The 27,882-nt window shown below is 62.8% G+C and overlaps 1 protein-coding gene across 9 annotated transcripts in view; it reads right to left on the bottom strand.

Annotated features, from left to right (window-relative positions):
* The window catches only part of CAMTA1 (calmodulin binding transcription activator 1), a 674,030-nt gene that overhangs the window by 85,010 nt on the left and 561,138 nt on the right, over window positions 1-27,882 (bottom strand). For all 9 annotated transcript variants that reach the window (XM_070403987.1, XM_070403988.1, XM_070403989.1 and 6 more), the window contains 2 exons: window positions 18,160-18,313; window positions 1,442-1,582 (listed from right to left, as the gene is read on the bottom strand). In XM_070403987.1, the coding sequence (XP_070260088.1) occupies window positions 1,442-1,582; window positions 18,160-18,313 (295 nt within the window). The remainder of the gene's footprint in view (window positions 1-1,441; window positions 1,583-18,159; window positions 18,314-27,882) is intronic.

Genomic DNA, 27,882 nt, shown 5'->3' with positions numbered 1-27,882 from the left:
CGCACACACACGCACACAAAGAGAGAGTCAGAGCTGGGCTGCAGCAGGCCTGTCTCTGAGCAGCTGGCAGCTGGCAAAGCCCCTCCCGGGAGCCCCCGAGCCCCTGGGGCTGGCGTGTAGCAGCCGCTCAGGATTGGGGCCTCCTGACCCCCGGCCCCAGGCTCCCATGTGCCCCGGTCCGCACCCTCCACACCAGGCCCCTTTTCCTCCATTCACTTTGCAAGTGGTGGCAGCAGTGCCCCGACCACGGGAGGCGGGGAGGAGAGGACGGAGAGAAGGCCATCTTCCAGGGAGACCCTCCCACCCTCGGAGCAGCCGCCTTCCCTGGCCAGGCTCTCGCTGGCGGGGCTCAGCCGGGGGGTGGCCTGGTCCCTCTCTCCACCCCCTGGAAGCGTCCAGGCCCGCAGGCCGGGCAGCATTGCAGGAAGCCCCTCTCCTCCAGGCGGCAGGGAGCCCCCTGGGACCGGCAGCCAGAGGTGGAGGGGGACCCAAGAGCAAGGCCTGCTCTCTGGGTCGCTCCCAGGCCCCAAGGCCAAAGGGGGGCCCAGACTTTGTTGTGTGGGCCGCAAGGTATTCGGGGCCACCACCCTCTGTCCAGCTGGCTGGACCTGTCCTCAGCTCTTTGTGGGCCAAACTCCTTCTAAAACGCAGCAAGGACAGAGCCCCCGCCCGGCTCAGCGGCAGAGAAGGAAGAGCCGCACGGCGTCCGAGCCCCAGTGGGTCAGGGCTCACGCCCGCCAGGACCCCAGGACGCTTCTCCCGCTTTTCTCGGCCTCCACCCTTATTTCCATCCCGTCTGGTAAGTTTGCTTTTATAAAAGGGTGAATCCTCCCCCGATCCCGTCACAGCCTCGCCACCGTGATCCCTAAATGCAGGCAGATGTGGCGGGGAAGCGAGGTGGCCTCCAACGGGAACTTCTCCTTAGGGCCGCGCAGGGGGCAGGACGCACACTTCAAAGAGCAAACTGTTACTAGGAAGAGACACTGGGATGGAGAGCGCGGACCCCGGACGCTTGGCGGAGACGGAGGTGAAAGACAGCTGTTTGGCTTGAGTGGCCCATTGACTCAGGACTGATCCCGGGAAGCCAAGGGACCAGGGCCCCCTGCTGACATGGCCCAAGGGCACTGGAGGCCTGGAGGGCACTGCGGTGGGTGGACAGAGGCCTGGAGCCCCATCCACAGGCACCACAACTCTGCTGGCCCCACTCCCAGGGGAGCTGCCTCCTTGGGAACTGCTGTCTCTGCCCCAAGTGGGCCCCCCACTGGCTGGAGGGCAGGACAAGGGTGAGTCTGACCTGGAGGCCATGCTGTCGCCTGACCCCGGGCTGACCCCTCTCCTCACTGGCCATCACGGTGACCCCTGAGGAGGAGGGCCATGCCGCTGCTTGGCAGAGCCCTTGGGCCCGTGATGCCCGCCTGCCCGCTGTGCCCACCCCGCTCACCCAAGCCGCTGGCGCACAAGCAGTTGTGGGTCCGAGGCTGCGGCTTGGTCTGGTGGCTGTCGAGGATCTGCTGCACCAGCTGCTCCACGGAGAAGCCCGAGCTGCTGTTGCCGTTGCTGCAGGTCCACTTGATGCCGTGAACTGGGGGAGACAGGGGCGGGGTCAGAGGCCCTCTCAGAGCTCAGCCCCTCCCCTCCCTGCTGGGAGGCTGGCTCTAGGGACACAGGAGGAGGCTGGAGGGAGCCCAGGCTGCCCCACCAGCTTCCCCCCCCCCCGGGGGGGGCTCCCTGCTCTTCCCCTGCTCCCCCTCCCTCCTTCCCCTCAGGTGCAGCCGGCAGTGGGCTGCCTAGGGATCTGTCTGGTTTCCCCAAGTGCAAGTGCACCAGGTAGCTCTTCACGGGGCCCTGGAGTGGGAGACAAAGGACCTCCCCGGAGTGAGGTCCTGGGGACCCAGAGGGGAGGTCAGCAGCGAGCTGGGGAGGACCTGCCCCAGGGCCGCGCTTTCTCTCCACCTGACTTCTCGGCCCCGAGGGGCTGAGGGGACAGGACTGCAGGGCCCACGTGGCCTGGGCAGTGGGTGCCCACAGATGACTGGCCATCTTGAGTGGCACCCGCAGGGCTGAGGGCTGTCTCCCCACCTTCTGGCAGGATGGGCCGGGACCCGAAAATAAACCAACTCGCCCGCTGAGTGTGCGGACTGACTGCGGTTCACGCCCTCCCCCCCGCCCCGCCCCCCACAGGCCAAGAGCTGGCCAGGCCTGGGGTGGCATGTCGGCCCAGCACAGCCCAGCGCTGGAGGCTCTGGGGAGCCAGCTCTGGAGGCAGTGAATCCACAGCCGGGCTCCAGGAGGGACCAGGCTGCTGAGCAGGGGACGCTGGGTGCAGGTGGCCTGGGAGGAGGAGCAGGGCCCAGGTCACGCCAGGGAGAGGCAGTGGCTTTGCGGCTGCGAGGCCGTCCTTTCTCCTCTGGCTGAGCTTCTCTCACAGGGACCCGGGGGAAGAGCGGTCACGGCTCACTTCTCCTGCCCTTGTCTGTGAGGGGCTCCAGGACACAGATGGACAAGGACACAGTCTACACATGGCGGAGCCCGGTCAAATTCACACCCGGATTGGAGTCCAGATTTCGGTCTTTACTTGCTGTGTAAGTCTGAGCAAGCCGCTAAGCCTCTCTGGGCCTCAGCGTCCTCATCTGTACAATGGGAATCTAACAGTATCTGCCTGGCATGCTGATGCGGAGGGAACCCGATTGATCCACCACCCGGCATGTCGTGTGTCCCCAGCAAAGAGCCGCTGTTGTCACAGCCGTTCACGGCGATGATGGTGACATCCAGCACGAGACGCCAGTTGTGGCGGCCGGCTGATGCTATGGCAACGGGGTGCTTGCTGTGCAATCACAGATGCTCAGCCTTTGCATGGGGGCAGAGGGAGAGCTCCAGGGTGTGCACCTCGTGCCCCCGCTCCCTGTCCGCACCTGGATGTGGAACGTCAGTGGTTTTGCAAAGGAAACCCCACGAGTGAGGGTTGGGATCTGCCAGGACCCTGCTGTGCCTGTGTGCTGCTGGCTCACGGTCCTTGCCCTCCGTGCCACCCTGAAGAGGCCCTTCTGGCGCCCTTAGGGCTCAGCCTCCAGCACCTTCATCAGCACCGGGGCCCACGGTCCTGTCGTGCGGCTCTTGGATCCCACCCAGCAGGTCATCAGGGGCAGGGGGGCGGTGCTGATGGCTTCTGCCCCCGGCTCACCGAGCTGCCTGGATCTGGGGTGCAGTTGTGTGCGCCTGTTCAGAGCGCGATGGATGGGCACACACAGGGGGTGGTGGTGGCTTTACCGCCCCCCACTCCTCAGGCGGCCAGCCTCGGCCTTGGGCTCCCTCGGGGAGCTCAGCCGCCTTGTCCTCAGCAGCTGAAGGGAAGGCCCAGGCTGGGGTTGTAACCCTCATCACAGCTACGGAGCCCTTTGCTCAAAGAAACCTTCGCCCGGAAACGCAACACGGAAGCCGGGCGAGAGCAGAGGGGGCCTGGCTGAGGCAGGGGTGAGGCTCAGGGCCCTGGCCTGCCCAGGTCCTGGCCCCCTGGCTGAGGACCCTCCCCAGGCTCCTCCTTTTATAGATGACGACACGGAGCCAGGTGTGGGGACAGAGCGCAGGACCCGAGGGCCCTCCCCTGACACTGCTGCACACGCAGATGGTCTGTCCCGCGTCCGCCCAGCACCGGCAGGAGATTCTGGGTCCTAGGCCCGGGCAGTGCTCAGGTGTCTGAAGAAGCTCTCAGGAGACCTCAGATGCAGGCAGGACGGTACACACACAGCCTGAGCCTCAGTTCCTCCGGTCAGCAGGCCGAGGAGGACCGCCTGGGGCTCGTCACCAGGGCATCACAGAGCATCCACCTTGGGCGACTCATCACAGGACCGGACAGGTGTCCTCAGGGAAGCCACGGGTCCGAGCTTGGCTGTCTGGGGAGATGAGCTCCCGTCTGGTTTCTAGCCGCGTGGCCACACCTCACCCGAAGGTCTTGGGGGCAGGGTAAGCTTGCCAATCCCCGCGTGGCAGACACCTCTGGCATCTGTGCCTGACCAGGTCCCCGTCTTCCTCAACCAGGTCCCCGAACAGGTCCCTGTCACCTCTAATCAGGGTCCCGTCCGTCACCCCTGACCAGGTCCCCGACCAGGTCCCCGTCCTCCCTGACCAGGTCCCTGACCAAGTCCACGCCACCCCGACCAAGGTGCTCAGACCAGGCTCTGCTCAGCCCCCATGGCGGCTGCTGCTCCCCCTCCTGCTGGGAGGGCTATAAAATGGAACCAGGGAAGCTGACAGATTGCAAGCAGAGGGTTTCTGGATGCTTAATGCAAATCGCCAACTGTCTGGGAACATCCAATGTGCAGATTGCCTCCCTCCCGCTCTGGGGGAAGCCCTCCTCGGTGTGGGAGTCGTTAGTGCTGAATATCAAATGCTATCAAGACGGCTTTAACGTGTCACGCTCTGCTTCCGACCAGGTAATGAATCAGCGGGAAGGGAGGTTCCCCGGGGAAGGCGCGCTTTGAGGAGGACGGTTAATAACCGCTGACCCCTCCCCCTCCTGAACTCAGCAGCAGGGAACTGCGGTGAACGTGCACTTGACAAAAGGCAAGGCCACGACCTGGGTGGGGGTACCGAAGGAAGAAAGGGAATTCCCAGAAAATCGCCTCCTGGGGGCTCTGGTCCCAGCAGTCCCCTCTCACTGAGTCTCGGTGGAGGCACCCGGCTCGGCATTCGCAGGCCACAGTCGGCCACCTGGCCCAGGGGACAGGATGGAGGACGTCCGGAATGTTCCGGCCGGGCGGGGTCCCTGGGCCACTCAGGCGGTGGAGGGGGACCTGCTTGCCCAGGAAGGCTAGGCCAGGGAAGGTACCAGAGAGGGTGTGCGTGGCCAAGCTGGCTCCTCCATGAGCCTGCACAGGACAGGAGCGGCCAGGGGCGCCCTGCCGGCCCCTGGAAGTGGGGGGCTCCTGTGGCTCCCCCAGCAGTCCCACCCCTGCCCCGGGCCACACGTGCCGGGGCCGACACAGGCTCTGGCTGGGCGCCTGCAGCTGCCCTGCGTGAGGACTGTCCCCGAGAGGCGGCTGGGCTGGGGTGGCTGTCGCAGGAACCCACAGGCCCACGCCAGCACGGACCTGGCCTGTGCCCAACACTTGTGCTAATTACCACCCATGGCTAGACAGCGGCGCTCTGGCTAATATGAATAATCAAAATGGAATCAATGACAGCAGCGTGTGGCTGAGCTTTGGAGAGCATCTTCTCATGAACAATTTGCCCGAGAGGCGGCCAACCGCTGGGAGAGAGTAATTGAGATGTGGAGGCGGGGCTGGGGGAGGGTGGGGTGACCCCACATGGGGCTGGCTGCTCCATCCCCGCCCAGAGGAGAAGTGGACAGCTGTGGCTGGGGCAGACAGGGCCTGAGCCCAGGTCTAGCGCCACTGTCACCCCTGCTTGGACAGACTCATGCGCCCCAACATTCTTAGGTTGGAGCTCTGACCCCAAGGTGACTGTGTTTGGAGACAGGGCCTTTCCGAGATGAACAAGGTTAAATGAGGTCCTAAGGTGGGTCCTAACCCAACATGTCCCGTCAGAAGAGGAAGAGGCACCAGGATTGTGCACACGCAGGGCAAGGCCGGGGGAGGACACAGCGAGAAGGCGGCCGTCTGCAAGCCCGGAAACGGGGCCTCCCCGGAAACCTACCCAGCCGACCAATACCTTGATCCTGGACTTCCGCCTCCAGACTGTGAGAAAATTAATTCCTTTAAGCCGCAGAGCCTGTGGTATTCCAGCCCCTGGCATAGAGATTACATCTCTAATCTCTCAACCACCCTCTGAGGAAGAATTATCATCGCATTTATTAATTTGAGAACCAAGACTCGGGAAGTTACGTGACTGACACTGCAGAGAAGGGGCGGCGAGGGGCTGCAGAGCCAGGCTCTTCCTGCTGCACCCCTTCTGGGACCCAGGAGCGCCTGGATGGATGAGGGGGTGCGGCCCCATCGGGGGCGGAGATCCCTTCCACTCAAAGCTACACTCACATTACTTCCTGGAGAGAGGGTGTCCATTTTATGGGGGGGGGGGGGGGTTTGCTGGTGATGGTGCAGGAACCCCAGTAACCTGGGGCTGGGCCAGGTGCTGATCCCAGCCCACCGCCCACCCTGCCGGGTCCTGCCCTCTCTGGCTACGAAGGATGCCACCATCTCAGAAGGGCCAGGCTCTGAACCCTGGCTCCTCCCTCGTGACCTTCCTTCCTGGGGCCAGGACAGCTGGACAGCTGGGCCAGAGCGTGGGCCCCTGAGCTGGCCAGGCCACCCAGACCAGGGAGAGGACCCCGGCCGGGCCCCCAGGGTGCAGGGGAGAGGGTGGACCTGCTGTGACCTGCCCCTGGAGGGTCTGGAGCCAGCAAGAGAGGGAGGGGGGCCTGGGCCAGGAGCCAGGCTCGGGGCTAAACCTGGGCCTCTGGGTTCCTGGAGCCTGGCCACGTTCATAGCGGAGATGGAGCATTTATGGGGAATTTCTATGAAAGACAGAACCCAGAGGAAGACTCCTCCCAGAGGAGCTGGGGCTTTCGGGGAGCAGCGTTTGGGGGTTGTGGTGGGGAGGGGGCTCACCTCGTCAGAGTTGGGGACCCAGAGGCAGTTCCTCTTGTTTGTCCCCTGACGTGGCGACCCTAAGCGGTGGTGGGACTTGACTGAAGGGCAGAGCGAACCCCAGCTCAGCGCCTGAGCTCGCTGTGCGGGAGGAAGGGGCTGGGCCCCAGAAATGCCGAGAGCCTGTGTCAGGCTGGCCCCATGCGTAAGATGTAAGGAAGACCTTTGATTCCTCTTGGCCTCGGTTTCCTCATCTGCCAAATGGGTGCGTGCCTCTCCGTAGTTCACGTGACCACGTCACTGTTCGCTAAGGGACTTTAAAGACACAGAGAAGTGGGCCCCACCCAGGACTGGGATTCGGTGGTGCCCATGGGAGATCTGAGTCCGCCAAGGTCGGGGCCCCCAGGGAGAGACCCTTGCTGCTCTGAAACGTCAGGCCGGCAACACGTTGGGAAGGAACCGTACAAGGACAAGGACATACACGGCCCCACCCCAGGGCAGTCGTTCTTAGCAGAGGACCGGGAGGGCTGGAGCCTGGGCCACAACATTTGGCCTCTGAGCACAGCAGGCTTCTCGGTGCTGTGTGAGCAAGTGGCAAGTGGCACGTTGGTGACAAAGAAACTCCCACCCAACAGGGGCCCGTGGGTGCCCCTTCCTCCTGCCCCGTCACCCGGGATGCAGCCAGTTTTCCTGCAATGCACTCAGCACACAGGAGAGGCCCATGAAGAGGTGACCTGTTTTTGTTTTGTTTTGTTAATCCTCACCCGAGGATGTTTTCCATTGATTTTTAGGGCGAGTGGAAGAGAGAGGGAAAGACAGAGAAACATCGATGTGAGAGAAGCACATTGATTGGTTGCCTCCTGAACAAGCCCCAGCCAGGGCCCGGGCTGGGGAGGAGCCTGCCACCGAGGAACGCGCCCTTGACTGGAATCGAACCCGGGACCCTTTGGTCCGCAGGCCGATGCTCTGTCCACTGAGCCAAACTGGCCAGGCGAAAAGGGTGCCCTTTCAACATGCTGCCCAGACAGGTCACCTTGGAGACAGACAGGGCGCCATGGTCATGGCTGGACAACGGTGTAAACGGGGACGCTCCCCAGCGATCGGGACGCGTGGTCACCCTATTTAGGGACCGTGAGACGGAGGCAGGAGGGAGGGGAGCGCACGTGCCTCTCAATGCATGAATGAGCCCAATTGGATTCCTCCGGGTTGTTGACACGGGAAGGCTGTCTCCATGGCAACAAGGTCAGTGGGAAATGGCAGCGGCGTTGGTTTAATTTTCACTGTATTCTTGTTGACAGGAATAAAGGCCCTGCTTCTGATTTCTTGGTTCAACTGGATAACATTTTCATTAGATTTAACTTCTCATATCCAGACACCCACATACTATTCAATTTCCCCGTCTCGCCCTCAACTCTCATTCTCCGCGGGTCCTGAGGACATTTTCAGAAATCTCATTTCCAGGGGCTCGGAGGCTGACTGGAGACGGGCGGCATGTGCGCTCGGGGACGTGTGCGCCGGCTGCTGAAGGAGCTGGCGGTGCCTGGCTCTGGGTGTTTGGGGGCGCAGGGCATCAGGACCCCACTTCCTGTCTTCCGGCAGGAGGCACAGGCTTGCTCCAGTGGTAGTGGTGCAGGAGAGGGCAGAGGGCAGAGGGCAGAGGCCTGAGACTCAGCACAGCCGGTCCTGTTCCAGGTGGGATGACCTCTGACCTCGGGGGGAGGGGCAGGAACAGGGCTTCCCCAGGAGGAGCCCTGACAGCTCTGACGTCAGGAGACCCCGGCCACTCTGTCTGGCACTCCCTGCGCCTCTGCAGTGGCCACACAGACGAGTCCTAGGGGCTCGGTGACGGAGCGGCCTTGGCGGTGTTGCACACCTGCGGCCCTGCTCATTGGACCAGGACGCGGGTGGCGGGGCCACTCCAAGGCTCTCAGAACCCCTGACTGGTCAGTGTCGCTGTCACGGAGGCCGCCATTCTTCACGCGGTAGTAAAAGGTGAACGCGCTTGCAGCTCTCCGATTGTCAGTGATGTCAGAGGTGCAGTTTGGCCGAGAGAGAGGAAGGGTCACCCCTGACCCAGGAGTCACCTGGGCCCTGGGACCATCTTCTCAGCGGGGCTAACGGCAGCCCATCCTCCCGGCGCAGGTCAGGGGAGAGAGGGCAGGAGTGACCACCCCTCGGGCCCCTGGCGGGGAGGGCGGGGGAGGGGGGAGGGACCCAGCGGGATCCCAGACGGTTTCCATCTGCTTCTCGGGAGACCTTGGGCTCAGGCGCCTCCTCCACGTGACCCGCCCCAAGGCGAGGCGTGCAGGGAGCCAGGTGCCCCTGAAGGGGGAGGGAGCTGCCCCTGGGCCCCTCACTGGCCCAGAACCTTCCATTTTCAGAGAGAAGCTGAAAGCCCGGAGGTTTCAATGTTGGCAGCAAATTCTCACTTTAACGAAACCACTCGCAGGATGAGCAGGGCTGTGTGGCTCCGGGTCACGGTCAGGCACGTGCCACTCCAGCACAGAGGCGCCCCTACCAGAGCTGGGATTTTTGTGACGGGAACGGGGGTGGGGGGGGTGGGGGGGTGCGTGGCGCCCAAGTAGCCGGAGTGGCACTAGCCAGGAGCGACAGGAAATCAAAAGTATTTCTCTTTTGTCCTGCTACGTGGGGGACAATTCCGCTAATAAAATTTAGCCAGAGGGAAAAAGGCTCATTTGCAAAATAAGCCTGGGTCCTCCCCGCATAGCGGGAGAAAGGAGCGGCCCCACACTGAGGAGCCTTGCCCTGAGGCCCACGCCTGCTCTCCTGGGGGCCAGGCGGGGAGGCGCCCCGAAGGCATTCTGCTAGGACTGGGGGCTTTCGGGGACCCACCCGGCCTGCTCCCTGAGCAGCAACTCTAACCGAGGGGACCCCCAACGGGCAGGGAAGTCCTCCCCAGGCCCTCTCCCTGTCCTCACCCCAGCACTGACTCCACCTCCTGCAGACACAGGCGGGGAGAGAACCTTCCGGGCCTCCTGGGCTCCATCCACTGGGCCCGGGCCTGGGCCCACCACAGGGACACAGGCGTGCTTCCTTTATGGCACCCAGGGTGTTTCTCAGGACTTCACGTCCGTAAGTGTCCGGCCAGACCCCGTATGTGCCTGGCATACATCTCACTTTCAACCCAAGGAACGTGGTGGGGTCGCAGGTCTTATCCCAGAGTCTACGGAGAGACCTCACACGGTCCCCCCACATCCCCCCATTCTTCTGCATGTTGGAGATCCGCACTGCCGCCCGCCCGTGTCTGCTTCCTTCCCAGCCACGTGAGAACCAGCTGATGCGTAACCGGCCTGTGGCCTGATCTCCACGGGGCTCCTGGGTGGCGTCTGGCTGCGCCTGCTGCAGGCTGCGAACTCTCAAAAAGCCCGAGAGTCTTGCTTGTTAAAAATGCAGGTGCCTGGGGCCGCTCAGACCCGTGGGACAGGGCGTCTTGGAGGCAGGAGCCCACCTTTTCACCAACCTGCCCACGTGTCTGTGACGTGGACCTCTGCCCTGGCATGGAGCCAGCATCTGCCCAGGTTGTGCGGGCCGGGAGGACTGGGGGCACCTTGGCCACTCTGGCTGCCCTGAGCCCCAGGGTGGGCAGCCTGGACGTGCCCAGCTCATTCCTGACTCCCGGTCCCTCACTCCGTGAGAGGTGGGGGCACTGGGAAACGCGTCCAAGCGAACACTTCGGGCTGTAAATAAACCCTCCAACCCTTCCTGACAGCAACCTCCCCTCCCCAGACTGACGCCCCCCCTCTTTCACCTCCAGTCTCAGGCGCCCGGCCTGCTGCTCCTGAGGCAGCACCTCTGGGACTTGCTGTGCTAACTGCCCCTCCACCGCCCACAGACTCTGGCCGGGACGTGGGAGCATGCCCTCTGTCAGGGGGACGCCAGCCCCTCCACCTTGCATAGGCGAGGTGATGACTGAGGCGGAGAGGAAAGGAGGTGCGCTCCAGCCCCACCCCAAGCCCACGGCCCCAGAGTCGCAGAGCAGGTCTAAGACGCCTCCCACCACACCCCAGGCACCAGGTCCCAGGCAGGGCTGGGACAGTGCCCTGCGTCTGCAGGCTCCAGAGCCTGGCTGGGGAGTCTGGCTCCTCCTGAGGGTTCGCCTCTCTGAGCCGCTCTGCTGCTACTGGCCACCAGGTGGCGCTAATCGACCAGGAACGGGGTTTGGTGCAGGGTCGGGGAAAGGGAAAGCCTTTGTTGATTTTACTTCTTGATATTTCTATAATCACCAGGATTACAATCTAAGCAAAAAAGCAAAACAAATAAACACTTCCCCCCTTGCTGCATCTTTGGTCTTTGTCTGGAAAAGGATGAGAGAACAACAGAGGCATTGACTATTCAGCCCAGGGCATGGGTGTTGTAGCAGGGAGGGCCTGGGGGGCCCTGGAGACGAGGCTCTGGTGGCTTAACATGCGGGTGAGGAGCTCCTGGGAGAGGCAGGCGCCTGCTAATTAGCCTGCTCCTTTCCAGTCTCTGCCACCGAGACATTCCTCAGCAGGTGGAGTTCCCCTCTCCAGCACTGGCCTTGCCGGGGCCCTGGGGGCTTGTTGTGCTGGCCAGGCAGTTGCAGAGGCTAGGAATGTGCTCCCTGAGAGCACATGGGGAGGGGCTGAGACCCTGGCTCCCCAAACACCAGCAGGCTGCAGGTGCTCCAGGACCACAGGTGACGGGTGACTCAGGATGACTGGGAGCCCAGAGAGCACCCTCAAACCCCCACACTCAATATGGGCTCCACCCCCTTGACCATGACCTCTACCCACTTCCACTCAACATGGCCTCCATCCCCTCCACACTCAACACAACCTCCGTCCCCTCCACACTCAACACACCCTCCATCCCCTCCACACTCAACTAACCTCCATCCCCTCCACACTCAACACAACCTCCATCCCCTCCACACTCAACACAACCTCCATCCCCTCCACGCTCAACACGGCCTCCATCCCCTCCACGCTCAACACGGCCTCCATCCCCTCCACACTCAACACAACCTCCATCCCTTCCACGCTCAACACAACCTCCATCCCCTCCACGCTCAACACAACCTCCATCCCCTCCACACTCAACACAACCTCCATCCCCTCCACGCTCAACACACCCTCCATCCCCTCCACGCTCAACACACCCTCCATCCCCTCCACGCTCAACACAACCTCCATCCCCTCCACACTCAACACACCCTCCTTCCCCTCCACACTCAACACACCCTCCATCCCCTCCACGCTCAACACAACCTCCATCCCCTCCACACTCAACACAACCTCCATCCCCTCCACACTCAACACACCCTCCATCCCCTCCACGCTCAACACAACCTCCATCCCCTCCACGCTCAACACAACCTCCATCCCCTCCACACTCAACACACCCTCCATCCCCTCCACACTCAACACACCCTCCATCCCCTCCACGCTCAACACAACCTCCATCCCCTCCACGCTCAACACAACCTCCATCCCCTCCACACTCAACACAACCTCCATCCCCTCCACACTCAACACACCCTCCATCCCCTCCACACTCAACACAACCTCCATCCCCTCCACACTCAACACACCCTCCATCCCCTCCACGCTCAACACACCCTCCATCCCCTCCACGCTCAACACAACCTCCATCCCCTCCACGCTCAACACAACCTCCATCCCCTCCACACTCAACACAACCTCCATCCCCTCCACGCTCAACACAACCTCCATCCCCTCCACACTCAACACAACCTCCATCCCCTCCACACTCAACACACCCTCCATCCCCTCCACACTCAACACGGCCTCCATCCCCTCCACGCTCAACACAACCTCCATCCCCTCCACGCTCAACACGGCCTCCATCCCCTCCACACTCAACACGGCCTCCATCCCCTCCACACTCAACACGGCCTCCATCCCCTCCACACTCAACACGGCCTCCATCCCCTCCACACTCAACACGGCCTCCATCCCCTCCACGCTCAACACAACCTCCATCCCCTCCACGCTCAACACACCCTCCATCCCCTCCACGCTCAACACAACCTCCATCCCCTCCACACTCAACACAACCTCCATCCCCTCCACACTCAACACAACCTCCATCCCCTCCACACTCAACACGGCCTCCATCCCCTCCACGCTCAACACAACCTCCATCCCCTCCACACTCAACACAACCTCCATCCCCTCCACGCTCAACACACCCTCCATCCCCTCCACACTCAACACGGCCTCCATCCCCTCCACGCTCAACACAACCTCCATCCCCTCCACACTCAACACAACCTCCATCCCCTCCACGCTCAACACACCCTCCATCCCCTCCACGCTCAACACGGCCTCCATCCCCTCCACACTCAACACGGCCTCCATCCCCTCCACACTCAACACGGCCTCCATCCCCTCCACACTCAACACGGCCTCCATCCCCTCCACACTCAACACGGCCTCCATCCCCTCCACGCTCAACACAACCTCCATCCCCTCCACACTCAACACGGCCTCCATCCCCTCCACGCTCAACACACCCTCCATCCCCTCCACACTCAACACAACCTCCATCCCCTCCACACTCAACACAACCTCCATCCCCTCCACACTCAACACAACCTCCATCCCCTCCACACTCAACACGGCCTCCATCCCCTCCACGCTCAACACAACCTCCATCCCCTCCACACTCAACACAACCTCCATCCCCTCCACGCTCAACACACCCTCCATCCCCTCCACACTCAACACGGCCTCCATCCCCTCCACACTCAACACAACCTCCATCCCCTCCACACTCAACACAACCTCCATCCCCTCCACGCTCAACACACCCTCCATCCCCTCCACACTCAACGTGGCCTCCATCCACTCCACACTCAACACAACCTCCATCCACTCCACGCTCAACACACCCTCCATCCCCTCCACACTCAACACAACCTCCATCCCCTCCACGCTCAACACGGCCTCCATCCCCTCCACACTCAACACAACCTCCATCCCCTCCACGCTCAACACGGCCTCCATCCCCTCCACGCTCAACACGGCCTCCATCCCCTCCACACTCAACGTGGCCTCCATCCCCTCCACACTCAACACAACCTCCATCCCCTCCACGCTCAACACACCCTCCATCCCCTCCACGCTCAACACAACCTCCATCCCCTCCACGCTCAACACAACCTCCATCCCCTCCACACTCAACACGGCCTCCATCCCCTCCACGCTCAACACACCCTCCATCCCCTCCACACTCAACACAACCTCCATCCCCTCCACACTCAACACAACCTCCATCCCCTCCACACTCAACACAACCTCCATCCCCTCCACACTCAACACGGCCTCCATCCCCTCCACGCTCAACACAACCTCCATCCCCTCCACACTCAACACAACCTCCATCCCCTCCACGCTCAACACACCCTCCATCCCCTCCACACTCAACACGGCCTCCATCCCCTCCACACTCAACACAACCTCCATCCCCTCCACACTCAACACAACCTCCATCCCCTCCACGCTCAACACACCCTCCATCCCCTCCACACTCAACGTGGCCTCCATCCACTCCACACTCAACACAACCTCCATCCACTCCACGCTCAACACACCCTCCATCCCCTCCACACTCAACACAACCTCCATCCCCTCCACGCTCAACACGGCCTCCATCCCCTCCACACTCAACACAACCTCCATCCCCTCCACGCTCAACACGGCCTCCATCCCCTCCACGCTCAACACGGCCTCCATCCCCTCCACACTCAACGTGGCCTCCATCCCCTCCACACTCAACACAACCTCCATCCCCTCCACGCTCAACACACCCTCCATCCCCTCCACGCTCAACACAACCTCCATCCCCTCCACGCTCAACACAACCTCCATCCCCTCCACACTCAACACGGCCTCCATCCCCTCCACACTCAACACAACCTCCATCCCCTCCACGCTCAACACAACCTCCATCCCCTCCACGCTCAACACGGCCTCCATCCCCTCCACACTCAACGTGGCCTCCATCCCCTCCACACTCAACACAACCTCCATCCCCTCCACGCTCAACACACCCTCCATCCCCTCCACACTCAACACGGCCTCCATCCCCTCCACGCTCAACACGGCCTCCATCCCCTCCACGCTCAACACGGCCTCCATCCCCTCCACGCTCAACACACCCTCCATCCCCTCCACACTCAACACGGCCTCCATCCCCTCCACACTCAACACAACCTCCATCCCCTCCACACTCAACACGGCCTCCATCCCCTCCACGCTCAACACGGCCTCCATCCCCTCCACACTCAACACGGCCTCCATCCCCTCCACACTCAACACAACCTCCATCCCCTCCACGCTCAACACGGCCTCCATCCCCTCCACGCTCAACACACCCTCCATCCCCTCCACACTCAACACAACCTCCATCCCCTCCACGCTCAACACAACCTCCATCCCCTCCACGCTCAACACACCCTCCATCCCCTCCACACTCAACAGGGCCTCCATCCCCTCCACGCTCAACACACCCTCCATCCCCTCCACACTCAACACACCCTCCATCCCCTCCACACTCAACACGGCCTCCATCCCCTCCACGCTCAACACGGCCTCCATCCCCTCCACGCTCAACACACCCTCCATCCCCTCCACACTCAACACGGCCTCCATCCCCTCCACGCTCAACACGGCCTCCATCCCCTCCACGCTCAACACAACCTCCATCCCCTCCACGCTCAACACGGCCTCCATCCCCTCCACGCTCAACACACCCTCCATCCCCTCCACACTCAACACGGCCTCCATCCCCTCCACGCTCAACACACCCTCCATCCCCTCCACACTCAACACGGCCTCCATCCCCTCCACACTCAACACAACCTCCATCCCCTCCACACTCAACACGGCCTCCATCCCCTCCACGCTCAACACGGCCTCCATCCCCTCCACACTCAACACGGCCTCCATCCCCTCCACGCTCAACACAACCTCCATCCCCTCCACGCTCAACACACCCTCCATCCCCTCCACACTCAACAGGGCCTCCATCCCCTCCACGCTCAACACACCCTCCATCCCCTCCACACTCAACGTGGCCTCCATTCCCGCACTGAGCATGTTTCCCACCAGGTGGGGAGGATGTGGCACAGAGCTCGTCGGACTTGGGCAGGGAAGACCCCACCTGCCCAGCCCTCTCTCATGCGCTGGCAGTTGGCTGGGCCCAAGGCTGGTGCTTGCTCAGAGCAGCTGCATTGGAACAGACCCCAGTTTCCAGGAGGAGACACGCTAAGCTTTAGGTCCCGTTCACTTGGATTCTATAAAGACAACCCACGGACGGGAACTGAGCTAACACTCAGGCCTGAGCTGAGCGGGTCTCCCTCCGTGGAGGTCCGACAGGGGCACCCGGCTTGAGCTCAGCTCCACTCAGCCCCGAGCGACGCACACACAGAACCCTAGTCCCCAAAGTATGTTAGGATGGTAGTGCTTAGCAAAAGACTACACTTCCCAGACTCCCTTGCAACCATGTGACCATGTGACCAAATCCTGGCCAATGACCTATGAATAGAAGTATGGGCATTTAGGCCCTATTCTTAAGGGGAAAAGGATTGCCCTCCACTTTCTCGTTTCTGCTTCCACTGGTTGGAATGCAGTTGTGATGGCGGGAGCTGGAGTTGCCATCTTGGGCCACATGAGAGAAGGCGACACCCTAGGAACAGCAGAGCGACCAGCTGGTGGGAGCCCTGATGGCGGATCCCTGACACTGGGCTGCCATGTCAACCCCCAACTGCTACGTGGAAGAGAAATCGCCTTCTCGCTTATGGAAGCCTCCAGTCTTTTGGCCTTTGCCTCGGCAGCAGGGCCCGTATTCTAACTGCCACGGAAGGGCTTGCAGGGGACGGAGAGGAAGCGTTCGGAAGCACCTGGGGGATTCCTATCAGATATCACATTCTCCTGTTTCCTCTTTTAACCTGGAGGAGGCATCCCTCAGGGTGCAGGTGGAAGGCAAGCCCCCAGGGACCCAAGGACACAGCCGCAAGAATCAGGGTGGGCTCTCTGTCCCTCTGGCTCCCCGGGCGTTTGTGAGACCCCAGAGCTGAAGACCACGAGCCCCGTCTCGCAGCGGCCGAGGCAGAGGCTGCAGGGCCGAGCTCCCCTCGCCGCCGAGAAGACAGCGTTTTGATTAAACCACTGACAACTCTGCTGTGGGGCAGAGAAATTGGGAAACATCAGGAAATCAAACTGTGAAGTCTTTGAAGGAATGTGATTTATGTGGAAATGTGATGAAGCTAATGTGTTTGGCTCCAGCGCGGGTGGCACGCCTGCTTCTGGAACCGAATCTGACGCCTTCCTGGCTCGAGGCGCCTCTGCTTCCCGAGCACCCAGCCGTGCCCTGCCTGTGCCCGGCCCGGTCGGCACCGAGAGCTCTCATCCCCCCACTTCCAGGCTCTGTCCCAGGCTGCGTGTCTGTGACCGGAGCCGCGCACACACGTGCACTCTATTGTCTGTGTGCCGCTGGGCTCCTGCCCCAAACCCCAGAGAACCCAGGTTGCGAGCTTTATGGGGGTTTGCTGTAGTTTTACATGATTTGCTCGATGCACCGCAGACTCGAGCAGGCCTTTGGGTCCTTCCAGGTAAACGCCAGAGGTCCGGTGTCTACCCTGGAGTTCATGGAGCTTAACCCCCTTGTCCATTGGGAGGGGACTCGGCCTGAGCCCAGAGGCCCCAGGCCACCTGGCTCAAGGTTCCTGGTGGCATCAGGGGCAAGCTAGTCGGAGCCCCTGAGGCCGTACAGACCCCTCTGTCACTCCTGATCCCCATCCCCAACCTTGGGATGAGGGGGGCCCCCCCGATCTGAGCACTGTGGGACTCTCAGGATTAGTGGGCTACTGCAGTGTACCTGGATTTAGCTTGGACCCTCCCAGAGACGGGGCCCTCACTCCTCCTGGAAGGCATTTCCGCTGTTCCCTGTACATGGCGCCCAGCGGCTTCTTCCCCACAGCCCCCTCCCGAGGCGCATGGGCTCTGAGGGACCCGCTCACCCGCTCTGAGCCTGGTTCTCCTGAGTCCAGGTGTCCAAGGGGGCAGGAGAGGCCATGGAGCCCCACTAGTGGCTGCCGGGAGCCACGGCCCATGGAAATGGGGTGGCAGCCGAGGCCCAGCTTTCTGGACTCACTGGAGTTTTGCACTTGGTGATTCGTACCCGACAGATGCTTCGGAACGCACCGCCGTGCTGGCACAGTGAAAGCCAGCTCGGCCCCATCGTCCCTGTGCCTCCCAGTCAGGGCGCGAGGCCTCCTGTCCAGGAGCAGAGGGCGTGGGCGAGGGCGAGGGCGAGGCACCCAGCTCTGGGCAGCCCTCCCGGATCCCCAGGCCGCCCCCCCACTCCTGCCTGCCACCAGGGGGCAGCGGTCCCCGCTCTCTGGGCTCTGCTCCTCTTTCGTGTTGCGTTGTGCCTGAGCCTCGCCTGTCTCACCTGTCACATGGGCCTGCCATTCTGTGCCCTGCCTGTCGCACAGGGGGCGTGAGGATCAAGGGAAAGCAGGGTCACTGTGTCACTGCCATCCGAGGGGAAGGGGCTCCCACACCTGGTCCCCGGGGCAGGACCTGGGCGGGCAGCCGCGGCTACTCACACATGGGCTTCAGCTGCCCGATGAGCTCCTCCTTGGTCCATTTCGCCCACTCCTTCTTGTCGGTGTTGATGGAGCAGAGGATGGGGCCGCAGGGCTTGCCGCAGTCCTCGATGGCCGGGACGTTGAGATAGTGCACCAGGACGATGTCGGGGTTCTGGGGGGAGAGCAGAGACTGGCAGCATGAGGTGGCATGGAGTCCATCCAGGCCCCCCCACCCCCCGCCAGCAGGCACAGACCGGCCGAGTGTCCGCACGCCCGGCTTCCTCATCCTCGGGGCCGCTGACACGCATTGTCAGGGGGACGCCCTGTGCCCAGCAGCAGCCCTGGCGCCTGCCTGCCCGATGCCTTACCCCCCGCCTACAGGTGCTACTAGAACCGGCGCCAGACACCGCCCAGCATCCCCGGGGGACACAACTGCCCCAGTGGAGAACCGCCGCTCTACACACGGTGCAACGAAGGGCCACACACTCGGTCAGACCCATCTCTACCCCACACCCCGGACCTTAGGCCTCACGCCAACAGCTGCCCGGGGGCACTGCGCCCGCCGGTGCCCCACCCCCGTCCTCACCACAGCACGACCCCCCGACACAGGAATCTCCGCCACCTCTTCCCACGGGGAAACGGGGTCCCCAGGTTGAAGGCGCTCCACGTGTAAGGGACATAACCGGCCTCCTCCTGTTCTTTGAGGACAAGCACCACGCTCGCCTCCTCCTCCAGGAAGTACTCCCTGATACCCCGCCCTCTGTATCTCCACCTCTCCCTGTGCAAACAGCCCCGCCAGCAGGGCCCTTCCGAGCAACACCCAGGCGGCGGCCATCACCCACTCACCTGGGAGCTCGGCCACGGGACCGCCCTGAGCTTCGGAATGGAAAGAACGCTCCTGTGGGGACCCTGAAGGCACCGCTTGTCCCCAGATGGGTTGGCCTCGTCCCCCAGACTCAGTTCAAAATGCCCTCGGTCCCCCCCTGCCCGCCACCAGCTCTGACAGTGACGTGCCTGGGCCCCGCGGGGCAGCAGCTTCGATGAGCAGAGCTCGCCCTCTGGGGCTTCTCGTGGCCCCCAGAAGGCCAGGCCGGTTTCGTTTGTAAAAAGCAATCGCGTCGCTTTATAACGCAGCTGGCAAGACCCGGAAAAACCTCCCCAGTCAGGGAACGTCAGGGAACATCGAGGTGCAGCTACAGACAAGCCAGCTGGAAGGCCCCTTCCATCGCTCTTTCCCGGAGCTGTGGCCTCTGCGTTTCCTGCCTGACACCCGGCCACGAGTTCCCCTGAGGCCCACGGCTCGAGGACCCCGCTGAGGAGGCTGCGTCTGCAGTCACCCTTTCGGATCTGGTCAGAGCCACGCAATGAGTGACTGTGGGGTCAATCAACGCGTTAGCAAAGGCTCGAGATGACACGTGACCAGCGCAACGTCGACCGGCGCAATTTAAGAAGCTTTTCAGTCAGGGTTTTTCCTTGCCAACGCTCAGTTACCCAGCAAATCACATCAGCACGACCAGGAGCCGCCCCGAACGGCAGTTTTTCTGGATGGCGGCACTCATGCTCCTTAATAGTGATGAGGACCCGACATCGGCGCACACGCACTGTGGTCTGAGCACTGTCAGCGTCATCTCGTTTGGTGCCAGCGCTAGCCAGCGTGGGGCGGGCAGGGCGGGGCCATGCAGGGCCGGGCAGGGTACCCTCTGTCTACAATGAGGGGACTGAGCCCAGAGAAGCTGTGACCTGCCTGAAGCTGTGTGTCTGGCCAGGGACAGAGCCTGGGTCGGAAGCCAGGATTCTGACTCCCAATTCAGGTCCTGCCAAGACACCTGCTGGCCTGTCTCGCTTGGTCTCGGCACTTTCCCGCCTCAACTTCCCTGCATCCTTGCCTTGTGCCCCAGAGGGAGGTGGGCTGCAGACCTGCTCTCCTCATTGCACGGGTGAGGTGGCCCAGGACCAGGGGGGGTACACCTGGGCCCCTGCCCTGTGTTCTTCCTGGGACCAGCACACGGCCTCCTGGCTGCGCTGGGCTGGGGGCTCCCGCTTGAGCTGTGCCTGGGCAGGTGGCAGCACCAGCTGCTGAGCAAGACGAGGAAGGATCAAAGGGCTGCGGGGCCAGCGGGCCGCCCGCCCGGGGCTGCCTCTGATCCTGGCCCTGGAGCAGGAGCTGGGCCCTGCGGGGGGCACTGGATGGATGTCAGACACCCAGGAGACGAAAGACCTGCAGCCTCCTGCCCCAGAGCCCCACGGAGCGCCCAGCAAAGGCTGTGGGAGACCAAGGCGGTAGGACAGGCATGGGAGCCAAGGAGGGCTGCCTTCACCACACACTGAAACTCCAAACCAGGAATTCCTGCACTAGATCACCCTGAACTCTCCTATTTCAGAAAGCACTGTCCCTCCCTTCAGCGCCCAGCTCCGTGTTTGCATAACTGGCCTCCACCTATTCTTTGAGGACAAGCACCATGCTCGCCTCCTCCTCCAGGAAGTACTCCCTGATACCCCGCCCTCTGTATCTCCACCACAGGAGGATGGAGACGGGGTTTGTATCTTAGTCTGTACGCCTCCTTTATCTCCTCAGCCACGGGGGAAGGCCCGGAGCTGTCATGGCATCAGCAATGACCACTGTTCACTTCCATCAGCAGAATTGAGCTAGACTCACATTGGACTTCCCACCCTTCCCTTTCCATGCTTGCACCGCTGACACGTGGCTTCCGTTTTCTAGTCTATGACGGGCACAGCACTCCTAGGAGGCTGGGAGGCAGGGCTGGCTCTAACCTCGGCCGGGTCTGAGGCCACTGAGAATTCGATGGAGGCTGCGGCTACTCCATCCCTCAGCCCCGAAAAACGCCCCGAGGCACAGTGACTCCACCCGTTAGGAGCTCACAGACCGGGGGTTCGGGCCCACACCTGTAACTATGGACTTGGGGGTCTAGCTCTCCTTCTGACCCTTTTGAGTCAGGCACCAGGCCCTTCCCGGAGCCCTGCTCTGGGCTGAGCGTCTCAGCGACCTTGACACAGTTGGGAGGAAGCGCGGCCCCTGCAGGTGCTGGGACTGGTTGGGGTTAGGAAGCTGGGAAGCCCGGCGTCAGGGTCTCCATTGTAACCGCAGATCCTGCCCCAGGGCCTGGGTTCCTGTAGCTCCAAGTCCCGGTGGAATCTTAAGTCCCCACTTCCCGGTTTGGGGCTGGTTTGGAGACAGCGTGATCGAGGTATGTTTGGATGCTTGGGGCACATGTCGCTTCTTGGCAACGTTGTAATCTCACCCATTAGTTGTGCATTTTATTGGGTGTTTTTGGCAGAAAAATATATTAGCCATGGAGTCCCAGTGTTGTATCGGTTCCGGGAGCGCTCACAGCAACGTCAGATCCCCACTGAGCGCCGCTCTGCAGGTGGGGCAGGTGGGCTGCGGAAGGCTCGGGGGTGCCCAGTGTGGGATGGTGGGGTGGGGGGGCGGGAGGGGCGGAGCACGGCCAGGACTCGGGAACCTCGGTCCTGGACAGCGTGCAGCCAGCTTGCCGGGTCTGCCCTGCACTGCGCGAGGCTTCCCGGGGGTCAGCACCCAGGACAGGCCATGGGTGGGGGTGGGACAAGAGCGTGTCCACAGGCTCCTCCCTGCATACGGGGTTTCCATGAAGATGCCAGAGGTCACCCACCCGAAGAGAGCATGACCTTGGAGGATGACACCCCCCGAAAGTCCACGAGGCCTGGCCTGGTGTCAAAGGCCTGGGGGAGGGGTCCCGTGGGCCGGCTGGGGCTGTGGAGGGGAGAGCTGAGGACCAGTAAAGGTCTCAGAGACGTTCCGGAACCTTCTGGAAAGAGCTGTGTACAAGGAGGTCCCATCCCTTCCTCGTCTGTAAAGCGAAGACTGGACCCTCCCTTCTCCCCAGGCTGCTGGGCCGGGAGAGCATGGAGTCCCTCTGCCGCCAACCCCCACACCAAGCAACATGGATTTCCCCCGAGAGAATGGCCAGAGCTTCTGGCCGAGGTTCACCCACTCACAACGCAGACGCTCTCCGCACAGCCCTGTGTGTCCCGATCCTCCTCTCACTGCATGTGGCTCCCTCACGGCTGGGTCCGGGGGCCCTGCCCCTGTTGCCCTTGCCCAGCGTCCTGGCCGTAGCTACCCTGCTCCCAGGAGTCCTGGCGCTCTCTCCACAGCCCACCCTCTGCCCCGCCCAGGCTCACGGCCCCCTGTCCCACTGTCCACTCACGGCTCCTGTTGGGGCCTCGTGAACACCCCTGGCTTCAAGGCCGAGCCAGATGGCCAGCCCCAGGCTCTACCCCATGGGGAATGGCACCACCTCCCCCAATTGTCCAGGTCGGACCCTCCGAGTCACCCTCTCTGCTTGTCCCTCCCTCTCCCTCCTGCCCCATCACCATCATGGCATTCTCCCTGCCCCACCCATGCCCGCCCTGACAGCCCTAGTGTGAGCCCATCTCTGCCTGGGTCTCCCCTCCCCCGTCCCAGTCAGTTCTCCCAACCCCAGCAGGTGTGACCCCAGAATCCCGGCAATGGCGAGTGACACCACACCCCTGATAGGGTTACAGGAACCACCACCCATTTTCTCTCCAGCCACCGGCGCTCCCCGAGGCTCTGAGGCTCCTGCCACCCCATCCCCCACACCTGCTGTGTTCCCCATTCTCTCCAGCTGAGCTGCTCCATGCCACACGTCGGGGTAAGTCTCAATGCCATCTCCCCTGGCTCCTCATTCAGCGGTTCCCCAGGCACAGCGCCCCTCCCGCCCCACCAGGCCTGCTCTGTGCTGTCCCTTGGCTGTCCAACAGCTTCGCTGCCGGCTCTCGCTTCTGAGCATTTCCTGCTTGCCTTCCCACCCAGAGCCTGAGCTCTGATGGCCCAGAGCAGGGCCAGCACGAAGCAGGCACTCTGGCTCACCTGCTGAATGCTGAGGGTGGGGACAGCCAGCTGCCCCAGGGCCCGGGGCCACCAGCCTGCCTGCGGTGCTGACCTGGGCTGGGGAGGTGGTGCCAGGCAGCGTCTCCTCCCTGCTGACTCACCTCCCACCCCTGCTCCCTCCAGGTGTGTCTTCCTGGGGGACAGACTGACGGAAGAAGAGAGGAGGAGGGGCATGGGAGGAGGAGGTGCCCACCCAGCACCTGAGGGGCCCAGGAGCCCTCAGCTGGCCCCTTAAGCCATCGCCACCTCGGCTTTCTGTCTGGAAATGTGAGGTGTGAATGTGCTGACTGAGGCCCAGGCTGCCGGGACTTTCCGGCTGGGACTCCTTGGGGACCTCCAGGTGCTGGGAAGGTACCTCCGGGAGCCCAAGTCAGTCGCATCCTAACACACCGCTTTCAGGGAGCGCCTGTCACCCATACTGACCCGTGGGGACAAAGCCCAGCAGGAGGACAGGCCAAGGACCCTGACACCCAAACGCACAGGAGAGGCTAAGCATGTTCTGCAGAGCAAACGCTCAGCCCAAGTCCATCGGCTCCTTCACTGCAGGACTTATCAGAGCCTTGATGGCCCCTATGAAGGAGGGTCTCTCCATGTGCACAGGAAGGCTCTCTAGGCTTATTTGGCCACGAACCTGAGTGCCTCTTGAGACCTTAGTGTTCTCTGGAACACAGTCTGGGCATCACAGATAGAATTCAAAGCCAAAGGAAGCACCTTTAGCAGTTACTGGTAGATGGGAGCCCTTGCCCGTGCCCTGGGGCTCTGGGCAGTGGGGCTTCAGTGGCCCAAGAATTACCCCACCCCCTGAGCCCCGTCCTGGCCTGGCAGGAGGCTCACTCATCTGGAAAGACTGGGGCTGAGGGAGAGGCCAGGGTGGGGGATACTGTCTCCCTTCAACTGCAGGCTTGTCCGTCCTGACTAGGGTGCGCCAGGATGCGAGGTCCCTGCGGGGAGACCTGGGGACCAGGGCGGCCTCCCATCTCAGGGCTGAGCACGTGCAGACGGGGGGAGAGGCACACTGGAGATGAGCAGCTGCGGGCGTGGGGGGCACTCCGGGCGGCTGCCTGGCAATTTGATCCCCTTAATGACAGGTGGCGGGATTGAGGAAGGAGATTGTGGGGGTGCTCGGTGGCAGGGTGGGCAGCAGAGGGGGTGGCTGGGCTGCCAATCATGGCCAAGTGATCTGGATTAAACCTGCCACCAACACACAGTTCAGACCCTCCTGCCGGAGCGAGGGGCCCAGCGGGCTGGGCAAGCAGGGGTGGGCAGGCCTATGCCCGTCTCCTGAACGCTCCTTCAGGCTCTCCCAGTACAGCCCCCACCAGGGAGGAGCGGGCTCAGCCCCAGGGCAGGACCCAGACCCGGAGGCCTGGACCTCAGGTTAGGGCTGGGGCTGGGGAGGAGGGAGAGAAGGGGAGGAGGGAGGAGAGAAACAGAGAAAGAGGCACAGTGGAGAGGCGGGGAAGCCCGGCCGGGGGCAGCCGTGGGCGGGGTGCGGGTGGGATGGCACAGAGACTGGGGTGGTGGGTGCCACGCTTTCATCAGAGAGCCCCGACTTCCTGCGGAGAGAGACCCCGGCTCCCGTGGCTTCTGGCCTCTGGGAGGAAGGGCTGGGTGCTCCACTCAGGCACGCGCTAGCTCGGCCAGCCTGAGTGTCTGCTCTGGAGGAGGGGGAGGCGGACGCCCGGACTTGACCTTAACTGCTGAAGGTGTTTCCTTCGCCTTTGAATTCCATCCCTCACGCCAGGCCACCGACGTGTGCTTTACACGGGTGTCAGTCACCTGTTCCTAGACAAGCCGGAGGAGGAGGCGTTCCAGTTTGCAGGGAGCTGGGCCCTGGGCCTCCAATGCCAAGCCCTCCCCTGGGTGTGCACGACAGGCCCTGGAACTGGGTGAGGCAGCCCTGTGCTCCTCACCGGAGACCCACGTGGGGACCGGTCACCCCGAGCGAGAGTCTGGGGGCCTCACGTCCTCCTCTTGGCCGCTGCCAGGGGCAGCACCCCTTTCTGTGGAGCGAGCAGGACAGCCGTGCAGGAAGTGGTTAAACATGCAAAAAGCGGTTGGTTTTGATAAAGAAAAATGCAGCTGCAACATCTGTTTGACTCTTGTTTGCAGCTTCATCAGCGCTAAGTGGTCAATAAATCAGTGGCGTGGTGCTCCGTCTCTCCGGGCGCCGTCATTAATCTCGCGCCGGTTCTCATGAGAAATGAAGGAGAGAGGCTGGGCGGTGGCGGGAATGTACACATTAGCCCGAAAGTCATAATAGCATGTAATGGCGCCGCACACCTCCCCACTTGTCGCGGGGGCCGCGCACCGCCAGCGGAGGCGGGAGCCGGCGGAAAGCAGCGCTGGGACCGCGTCTGTCCTGTGAGCGCCATCCCTGCGGGTTCCGGAAGCCCACCGCGCCCGATCTGCAGGGCTGAGCCTCCCTGTACCCGGTGCCGCACAAACGGGGCTGGTGCCACGGACCGGGAGGCGACGCCGGCGCAAAGGAGGGAGGACGTGTTAGGGAACGAGCGATGCTGAGACCAGGCTCAGGGCGCGGGGCACTGCACTGCAGGCACAGACAACCCTCTGCCCGCCTCCAGCTGCCCTGGCAGCCTGGCACCTCTCCTCTCTCCAGACAAAGGCATGAGGCGGATGGATGCCCCCGTCGGCAGGTAGGCCTGTCATGTGGCCCTGGCAGGCTCAGTTGTATCCCCGCTGTCCCCGCTGATGGCTGCCAGCGGGCAGGGAAATGCAAGACTGTGCCCACCCCTTCCCTCACCCAAGGGCCAGGCGGGTGGCCTGGCGGCTCCGGTCTCTGAGGGTGGGCTGCCTTGCAGGCTGCCCCTCCCTCCTCCTCCCTCTTCCCCAGACGGGCAGGGAGCCTCGTGGGCCCCTATGCACGGACGGCCACCTTTCACCGCCACGTCCTCAGGGAGCAGGGCGGGGCCCGGACTCCCAGCATGCACCTCTCAGCGGTGCCTCTATTTGCAAAGATGACTTTCTGAGTGTCAGCCGGTCCCAGGCCCCCATCTTAGCCCCACTTCCATTTCCTAGTTTAGTCCCTTGCAGACCCAGCGTTCAGAACTCCACGATTCAACCCTCGACCGAGCCCCAGTCCTGAGCCCCAAGCTCCAGCCCCAAGTCCAAGCCCCGAGCCCTAGCCCCAAGCCCCAGCCCTGAGCCCCAGCCCTGAGCCCCAAGCCCCAGCTGCCGGCCTCTCCACCAGCCCTGGGCTCTGAGGGAGCTCTCTGGGTGGTGGGTGGAGGGCCATGTGCCAGCCTCGGTGCCCTGGGCAGCCGCAGCCCAGGTGGGGTCTGTGCCTGAGCAATCACAGGGCCAGGGCGCTTGTGGGGCAGGTGGGGCACGGGGAGCTGGTGGGAGCAGGGGCTGGGCTGGAACCCTGACCTCCATGCCGGTCTGTGAGCTGCTCAGGGCGGGGCCATGACGGAGGGAGAGTACCGTCTCCACAGCAAGGGACTACAGGGCACCCTGTGGGCAGGCAGGGGTGTGGATGGGGTGGGTGGGACAGCCAGGAGCTGAGCACCGGTGATGGCAGAGGCAAACCCAGGTCCCTAAAGCTGGGGGCAGTGAAAGAAGCAAAAGGAGAAAATGAAAAAAGAGCAGAAACCAAAGGTGCCGCCCATATAGGCAAAGCCAGCCGTCAGCTGTGTGCCCCTGGGTGCCAGGCCCCCATTCACCCACCGGGCACAGGGCTCCCTGCTGCAGTCCCAGAGCACACAGACCTGTCCTTGCTGGGCTCAGCAGGGGGAGGAGCTCGGGGACACCTGTGAGGGGCAGGGAATGCCGCATGGGGCCTCCGTCCTGCCCGGGGGTGGGGCCAGGGCCGCTGCTCTGGGGAAGCCCTATGGTCCCTTTAGCTGGTGGGTACGGGCGCAGGAGGGAGTCGGCCGCAGCCCTTCCTGCTTGGGAGGAGGCTGGGAGACTTAACTAGTTAATGCGGGTACGGGGTACCGTGGTCTGAAGGGGAAAACCCCGGGTAATTGCTGAGTGTTGCTGCCGCTGCCGCTGTTATTACGCAATTACCAGAATTTCCAGTCCTGGCCATGCAGTTAAACAATTTCCACCTGGAGTGGGGGTCGGGGACCACACCGGCTCTGCCCTCTTCTGCCCACGGGGAGGCGGGAACTCACACGAACTGGGAACCTGCCTGGCACAGTCCTGGCCACACCCGGGCACGCAGGGCTGGGGGAGTGAAGGAGGCTGACCAGCGCCCTGAGCAGATAGAGATGCTTGTGCCGAAAGAGGAGCCATCGGCCCAGACGCTCCCAGGCCCCGGGAGGGCCAGTCCCCTGGACGCATGCCGCTGGGGCCAGGCCTGCCGCCCGCCCCCTCCCTGGATGGGCAAACGGAAGCCACTCGATTTCACGCTGGCGCAGGGCCAGCCTTGTCTCATTGACCCGGGGGAAGAAATGCCGATAAAACCTCCGTGTTTGCAGATGACACGGAACTGCTATGGGCGATGAAGTGCCAGGTCCTTTGTTACTGGTCACGAGAGAGTCTGGCGAGGTTGTGGGTGTGAGGGACAGCTGGACCCCGTGTGGGTGAAGTGCAAGGCGGTGTCCTGGGGAAGAGAGAAGCAGCCTGTCCCAGAGGCTGGAGGGCCCGAGTGCCACCGGCAAGCCCAGGAAGACGCCGGGGCTCCCGGAAGCCACTGTGCAGAGCGGGTGCTGGGCCTAGGAAGGCCCGGGCTTGACAGCTGGGCCCACCGGGAGCTGCGAACCGTCGGCGAAGGCTCTTCTTCACAAACCGAGACCTGGACAGAGGACTGGCCCTGAGTTCCAACCACAGGCAGTCAGAGCTAACCCCTGGGCGTGGCTAGCGCC

The sequence above is a fragment of the Myotis yumanensis genome, unplaced genomic scaffold (genome assembly GCF_028538775.1).
Source record: "Myotis yumanensis isolate MYYU_CA2020_CCGP unplaced genomic scaffold, mMyoYum1.0.hap1 SCAF_2, whole genome shotgun sequence".
Classification (NCBI taxonomy): Eukaryota; Metazoa; Chordata; class Mammalia; order Chiroptera; family Vespertilionidae; genus Myotis; species Myotis yumanensis.
Note: the sequence above shows the minus strand (reverse complement) of the source record. Positions and strands in the feature narration are given on the sequence as shown.